This window comes from Pteropus alecto, unplaced genomic scaffold (assembly GCF_000325575.1).
Source record: "Pteropus alecto unplaced genomic scaffold, ASM32557v1 scaffold214, whole genome shotgun sequence".
NCBI classification, from domain to species: domain Eukaryota; kingdom Metazoa; phylum Chordata; class Mammalia; order Chiroptera; family Pteropodidae; genus Pteropus; species Pteropus alecto.
Window position 1 is genome coordinate 120,841 of NW_006435787.1, and position 7,342 is coordinate 128,182.

The window sequence follows — 7,342 nt, forward strand, 5'->3', positions numbered from 1 at the left end:
GCGGGGCTGGGGGGGGGCTGGGGGGCCCTGCCCCTGGCACCCTCCGCCCCCACTGCCCCAGGGCTCCGAGTTCGGGAACTGGGCGCTGGGGCTGTGGTCCGAAGAGGGCTTTGACATCTACGAGGACTTCCCGGATCTCAACTCTGTGCTCTGGGGAGCCGAGGAGAGGAAGTGGGTCCCTTACCGGGTCCCCAACAACAACCTGCCCATCCCTGAGCGCTACCTGTCCCCAGACGCCACGGTGAGGCAGCCAGCCGCCTGGCCAGCAGGGCCTGGGGAGCAGGGGGTCCTGGGCTCCTGGAACTCTGGGCACCGAGACCACAGGGCCTTGGAGGGACGGGCGTGAGGGTGGCGGGGGCTCTGCTGGGGGCCGGGGGCCAGATCTCATGCACGGGCCACCCCAGGTGTCCACGGAGGTCCGTGCCATCATCGCCTGGATGGAGAAGAACCCGTTCGTGCTGGGGGCGAACCTGAACGGGGGCGAGCGGCTGGTGTCCTACCCCTACGACATGGCGCGCACACCCAGCCAGGAGCAGCTCATGGCTGCAGCCCTGGCCGCTGCCCGTGGGGAGGATGAGGATGAGGTATCCGAGGCCCAGGAGACCCCAGACCACGCCATCTTCCGCTGGCTGGCCATCTCCTTCGCCTCCGCCCACCTCACCATGACCGAGCCCTACCGTGGAGGGTGCCAAGCACAGGACCACACCGGTGGCATGGGCATTGTCAACGGGGCCAAGTGGAACCCCCGATCTGGGAGTGAGTCGGTGGGGAAGGGGCCGCGGCGGGGTGCTTGGTGTGGGGTGAGGGTGACCGCGGCTCTGTCTGTCCTGCCCAGCCATCAACGACTTCAGCTACCTGCACACCAACTGCCTGGAGCTGTCCATCTACCTGGGCTGTGACAAATTCCCTCACGAGAGCGAGCTGCCGCGGGAGTGGGAGACCAACAAGGAGGCCCTGCTGACCTTCATGGAGCAGGTGCGGCGCTGGCGGGGTGCGCAGGCCGGGGCGGGGCCGGGCGGGGCAGGGGTCTGCACGTGCACACCACCCCTCGCCCTTCTGCAGGTCCACCGCGGCATCAAGGGGGTGGTGACAGACGAACAGGGCATCCCTATTGCCAACGCCACCATCTCCGTGAGTGGGATCAACCACGGCGTCAAGACAGGTACCTGCGTGCACACCTCTACCCCAACTACCTTCGGTCAGGGCCTAAACCATGTGTGGCAGGGGTCTGCACGTGCACACCACCCCTCGCCCTTCTGCAGGTCCACCGCGGCATCAAGGGGGTGGTGACAGACGAACAGGGCATCCCTATTGCCAACGCCACCATCTCCGTGAGTGGGATCAACCACGGCGTCAAGACAGGTACCTGCGTGCACACCTCTACCCCAACTACCTTCGGTCAGGGCCTAAACCATGTGTGGTCTTGGCAGGTGAGCCCAGGCCTGCCCAGGTCCCTGTTCTGGATGCCCCCAGAGAGGGTCTGCAGCAAGCAGACGGACAGCTGAGTGGTACCAGGGGGCTCTCAGAGAGGAGGACTGGGGCCGGAGGCGTCTCTCCGGCACTGAACCCCGCCTCCCTCTGCAGCCAGCGGGGGCGATTACTGGCGCATCCTGAACCCGGGTGAGTACCGCGTGACAGTCCAGGCGGAGGGCTACACGCCGAGCGCCAAGACCTGCAACGTGGATTACGACATCGGGGCCACCCAGTGCAACTTCATCCTGGCTCGTTCCAACTGGAAACGCATCCGGGAGATCTTGGCCATGAACGGGAACCGGCCCATCCCGCACATCGACCCTTCGCGCCCCATGACGCCCCAGCAGCGGCGTCTGCAGCAGCGGCGCCTGCAGTACCGGCGGCGCATGCGTGAACAGATGAGGCTCCGCCGCCTCAACGCCACTGCGGGCCCAGCCACCCCCTCCACGCTGCCCCCCGCGGCCCCCACACTGCTCCCCACTCTCTCTCTTGCTCCGTCCCCCACCCCCAACTCCACCCTGGGGCCCTGGCACGTTCTGCCCGAGACCACAGCAGCCTGGGAGGACTCTGAGACTGAGACCTACACGGAGGTAGTGACGGAGTTTGGGACTGAGCTAGGGCCGGAGCATGAGGATGAGGAGATGGCGGTCCCCGGCCCGGAGTTCCCCTTCACTACAGTCGAGACCTACACGGTGAACTTCGGGGACTTCTGAGGACAGGCCTGCCAGTGTCGAGCCCATGCTGGTGACCATGCCACCTCTGCCAGCTGGGCAGTCATCACACTAAGGGCCCATGGTGTGGGCATGAATGTAACCAACGCCCAAGAGCCAGGATCTGTGGTAGTCCCAGGCTGCCTGCGGCCTCAGAGAGGCCAGATGCTGCGGACTGGGTGGGGGCAGGCCCCAAATGCACGACAGACTTCTCAGCCAGCTGCCCAGGCCACACCAATAAACCAAGCTCACGGCAGATGCGTCGCTGAGTGCTCATGTGCTGGCCGACTTGGGGGTAGCCGGAGGGTTACCTGCAGTCACTGTGGGTGCCCTCCGCAGGAGGCCTGGCCCAGCATCATATCTGCCCGGAGCCCATCTCTAGGAACTAACCAAGCTTTATTTAGAGAGGAACCACTACAGTGCTGGCCCGGCTGGAACGGGTGGCCGGGCCGCTCTGGGCAGGCTGCCTCCGTGGCTCAGGGGCCCAGACCCAGGTCCTCCAGGTCATCGTCCTCTGCCCCGAAGCCTGAGAAGCTGATAGGCTGACAGGCCAGGTGGCGCAGGTTCACAAGGCAGGCAGTCTGCGTAGCACTGAAGTCGGGGACGGCCACCAACAGCACTGTCTGGCCCTCAGGGCCTGCGGAGAAGCCATGTGGGAACCCACTTTAGGGTACGGGGGAGCCCCGTCTCACAAGGGAGTCACCATGAGTGCACAGGAGTGTCCCACAAGCACTGCGGGAATGCTGACCACAGTGCTTCAGACCAGAGGTGGAAAGGGCTGAGGACACCATAAGGGTCAAAGGGTAACATGCTGCGTGATGAGCTGTGACAGCACGGACCATTTGGGTCAGCACTGGCTGGACCTGGGCTGTCCCCGCCCTGAGGGAGGGGCTCCAAGGCAGGCTTTCTTCTCTGTGAGCACTGTCTCCAGTAGAGAGCGAGTCCCAGGCGACAGCCCAGGTCTGGGGCCCCTGGAAGACGAAACCTACCTCGGATGACCTTGGAGCCAAAGTGGGGGGCGCTGCCACAGAAGTAGACATGCGGGCACTCCAGGAGGATGAACGGGTCGGTCTTGTAGAAAGGGTAGCAGCCTGGGGGGAGGGCCGTGGCTGAGGGTGCCGCTGCTGGCCACGGGTGGGGAGGGGTCCACAGCGCGCTCACAGCCAGCATCCAGCTCTGGGGTTTCCGTTAGGCCATGGCCAGGCCAGTGACCACGAGTCCTCTGGACACCACGGGGGCCTGGCAAGCCGCCCCACGGGGCTGAGGGCCGTCCTTACCCAGGGTGTCGGGGGCTGTGGGGCTGATGTGACGGACTCGCAGGGTCCACTCCAGGATCTCCAAGTGATCCTCCATGCTGCTATACCGGAAGATGTCACTCACGTTCTGGCCCGCCGTGCCCAGGAATCTGCAAGGCAAGGCTGGGCTGACCCCTGCCCTGGGGGTCGCCATCTGTACCCCTCCAAAGCCGGCCCCAAGCTCACCTGGCACTCTCCTCGGGTGTGTCCCAAGCCACTCTTGAAAAGAGCCCAGTTCAGGTGGGCCCTCTGCAGTCTTGGACCCTCCCTTCCTGGTGCCACTGAGTCACAGGCCAGGGCTCAGGCTGGGGTGTGACTGTGCTGGTTACCTGACTCCATCGATGGTGGCCTGGTAGGGGTTGGTGACCAGCTGCAGCGTGGAGTAGGCGGTGGCCAGTGGGAACATGCAGGGGTGCAGGGGCTGCTGGGGGAGCGTGTAGTTGGTTGGGTCAAATTCTCCTGGCATCACGTCCACGGGCACTGAGGCCTGCAGGGCACAGGGCGGGGGAGCTCGCAGGGCCCAGCACCTCCGCACGCAGCCCCTCGGAGCCTCCGCCTCCCTTCTCCACCCGCCTGCGGGTGCCTGTCGGCAGCCCGAGTCTCCAGTCCCACCCCGCCACCCCGCACACTCACACTCAGCTGCAGGAGAATCTCGTCCAGCATCTTGACGGCCTCCACACTGGCCGCCTGGGTTTTCTTGGTCAGGTACTTGGCCTAGGGTTGGAGGCCCATAGGCTGTGAGGCCCAAGCGAGGCTTGGGTCACGGGGATGCCTGGAGCCCCTGCCGGGGTCCCTGGCTGAGAGCAGAGCGAAGCCCCACTCACAGGGGACAGAGGGCAGGGCCCGAGCACAGCAGTCCCTGCATCACCACAGGGCATTGCCCATCAGACCAGGGGGACGAGGAGGGGCTGCTGCAGGCCAGCAGGCGCCATACCTTGTTGATGGAGTCTCTGCTCTGTGTGCTGTGGCTGAGGAGGTTCCCAGCAAGGATGACGCGGGACACTTGGGCGGCGCTGCACTGCTCCCCCTCGTCCCCGAGCTGCCCCGTCACCACATCCACCAGCAGCTGGGTGCCTAGCAGGCTCTCGCCTCCGCCACCACCCAGGCCCAAACCGGACACCAGCAGCACAAACCTGCAGAAGAGGTCAGGGTCCTCCTGGGGGCCACAAAAGCAGGTGCCCCCTCCCCCCAGGTGGGCCACATGGAGTCACAGGTGGGCAAGGACATGGAGCCCAGTGAGTGTGATGCCCCTGGACCACTGCCTGGGCCCCAAGCACCTGCTCCTCACCTGTCCTGGTCAAGAAGTGGAGCAGGCATCTGAGGCGCAAGCTCTGCGAAGCAGCGGTCCTCCACGGCGAACTTCCCGTCGTCCCTCACAGAGCCCAGCACGGCCAGCACCGTCCCTGGGGAGCAGAGGTGTCAGGCCCCAGGCGTGGAATCCGAGGGTCGCACCTCCATCCAGGCACCCAAACTGCAAAGCCTGCTGGTTCTCCTCTGCTTGGCTGGCAAACTCCCACTCAGGATGCTTCCTGCGGCCCCTGCCTTCAGGTTGAGGCAGGAAGTGCTGACTCCCACCTGGGTATCACCCACTGCCTGAACCAAAACCCACCGCTCCGGGAATGAGGGTGGGCCCCAGCGTGTGGACACACAGGCCACTGCCCCACGCCCCACCTGTGACCAGCTTGGACACGTCGATGGTGCCTTCCAGTCTGATGCGCTGCAGCTCATCCTCCAAGACCAGCTCATCATCGGGGTGGATGTACTTGCTGCGAGGCGGCTGGGGCAGCAGGCAGTGCTGGAGTGCAGGCAAAGGGTTGTCTGTGGCCAGAGCCGGCCCAGGCCCCGTGCGCGTCAGCGCCATAGCCCCATAGCCTGGCCCCGATTCCCTGAGTCCAAGACAGGAGGCCCCCAGCCCAGGCCCCGTGCGCGTCAGCGCCATGGCCCCGTGCACGTCAGCGCCATAGCCCCATAGCCCGGCCCCGATTCCCTGAGTCCAAGACAGGAGGCCCCCTGGGTGTCCTCAGGGAGGTGTTCTGGGGAGGCCCACGTGGGCTGGCGGGCCTCACCTCCTCGCTGACCTCCCGCAGGATGGAGGGCTGGAGCGGCATGGCCTTGAAGAGGGTCCCCACTACACAGCATTTCTCCCCAGGCTGCAGCTCAAACAGCTTCTTTATCGGCACTCCACTGCCTGGACACAATGAATGAAAGCTCAGAGACCAGGTGGCTCTCCTGGCACCCCACAGGCTTCGCCTAGCATGACAGCTGAGGCCCGGGCCTCTGCAAGGTGGGGACAGACCGTCCAGTCCAAGGATCCCCTGGGTCTAAAGGGTCACATGGCCGCAGGACAAAGGGACTCGGTGTGGCCGGGCCCTGGATGGGTGCTGATGTGAGAGGCAGACATGCAGAGGAGGCGATTTGACGATGGGACAGAAACTGCAGTGATGTGGCCACCATAAGCGGGGAGAGGCAGGAAAGACCCGCCCCAGAGCTCCCAGAGGGCGCGCAGCCCTGCCCGGTCGCACAGCAGACGTCTGGTCTCCAGCACTAGGAGAGGACAAACATCTACTGTTTTCAGCCACCGAGTCTATGGCTTTGTGTTTGCTACAGCAGCTGGGGAAACTCATACAGAGTGTTACCTCATCTATACCAAACTCTAACACTGGGTTTTGGGAAAAGAGTTATGCCGAGTCTCCACATAGCCCAGTCCTAAAACCGCTGCAAGTTCTTTTAAGAGTGTGGGTTCTTTCACCTGCTCCACAAATGCCTCATCCTCTGAAAACAGAGATCCCTCAAATCCAAACTTCATATTCCCATCTCCTATTCTGCTCCATGGAGTCAGAGCACACAGGAGGACAGGTGTGGCCCTCCGAGGTTGCTCGCGTGAGTGGCAGGAAGGGGTGCAGTTTCCAAAAGTATCTGTCAGTACAGACCCCAAGCCTGGGGACAATGCCGTCAGGAGGTGACGGGTAGAGTGGATGAGGGACCAGCCCCTTCCTTAGCCCAGCTGACTCCAGCATGAGCCCTTCCTGCCGGGAATAACCAAGAACATTCCACAGATCTGCACCCTGAGGAGCAAAGAAGATAAGGAGGGCACCAGCACCAGATGGACGCGCCTGTGGGACGGAGGCCCGAGCACCAGTGCTTCCCGGAGCTCGCCAGCAGTCCCAGTGCGCACCTGGCACTGGGAGCAGTAAAAGCGGGTGAGACACGGCCACCTGCACATATCCAGCTTAGAAACATGAACAGATGATTGAGGGTTGCACGGAAAGCCACTCTTACAAAGGGTGATGATGGGCGACGCAGTGTCACCCAAAAGCTGAAGGTAGGGCCCTGCTGTAGGAGAGGTCACCACAGAAGAAATGAGAAAAAAAAAAAGTTTGCATTAAACACAGGATCAGCCACTGACCCCAGGCCCTGTACTCAGGAGTCAGAAGATTCACGCCCAGCAAGCACGAGAGCCAGGTGGAGACGCACAGACGTCAGTGGACACAGAGGCAGTCCCCTCGAGAGCAGGCAGGTGTCTCCACCGACCTGGCTCCCAGGCAGGGCCTGGCACCTGGCCTGCCACGTGGAGGTGCTTGCTGGCCACAATATGGGCAAACAGACAAATAATCTGCACTGAAAATAAGAAAAACATTTCCCTATGCCAATGAAATGTCACTTACTGCCAGAACTAAGCCCCACCTTGTCCCAGCCACTGTACTAAATCTAACTTTAAATGTACAAATTCCTTAATTTAATCCTCAGAATCACCTGCAGCAGATACTGAGGGACAAAGAGGTTAATCTCCCCAAGGGGACTGGGAAGTGGAATAGTCAAAGGAAGGTTCCAGTTCTTCCAGGCACCCCACCCCCACCCCCGCAC

The 7,342-nt window shown here is 63.0% G+C and overlaps 2 protein-coding genes across 2 annotated transcripts in view; one reads left to right on the forward strand and one right to left on the reverse strand.

Annotated features, from left to right (window-relative positions):
- AEBP1 (AE binding protein 1) overlaps positions 1-2,439 on the forward strand; it is a 7,064-nt gene extending 4,625 nt beyond the window's left edge. The window contains exons 16-20 of the mRNA XM_025046508.1: positions 62-241; positions 405-756; positions 836-975; positions 1,063-1,162; positions 1,585-2,439. Coding sequence (XP_024902276.1) covers positions 62-241; positions 405-756; positions 836-975; positions 1,063-1,162; positions 1,585-2,186 — 1,374 coding nt within the window. The 3' untranslated portion in view covers positions 2,187-2,439. The remainder of the gene's footprint in view (positions 1-61; positions 242-404; positions 757-835; positions 976-1,062; positions 1,163-1,584) is intronic.
- Positions 2,440-2,560: 121 nt separating this feature from the next.
- Positions 2,561-7,342, reverse strand: part of POLD2 (DNA polymerase delta 2, accessory subunit) — a 5,149-nt gene continuing 367 nt past the window's right edge. The window contains exons 2-10 of the mRNA XM_025046509.1: positions 5,545-5,666; positions 5,150-5,273; positions 4,767-4,881; positions 4,413-4,611; positions 4,112-4,192; positions 3,808-3,965; positions 3,461-3,588; positions 3,173-3,274; positions 2,561-2,820 (exon numbers count right to left, since the gene is read on the reverse strand). Coding sequence (XP_024902277.1) covers positions 2,660-2,820; positions 3,173-3,274; positions 3,461-3,588; positions 3,808-3,965; positions 4,112-4,192; positions 4,413-4,611; positions 4,767-4,881; positions 5,150-5,273; positions 5,545-5,666 — 1,190 coding nt within the window. The 3' untranslated portion in view covers positions 2,561-2,659. The remainder of the gene's footprint in view (positions 2,821-3,172; positions 3,275-3,460; positions 3,589-3,807; positions 3,966-4,111; positions 4,193-4,412; positions 4,612-4,766; positions 4,882-5,149; positions 5,274-5,544; positions 5,667-7,342) is intronic.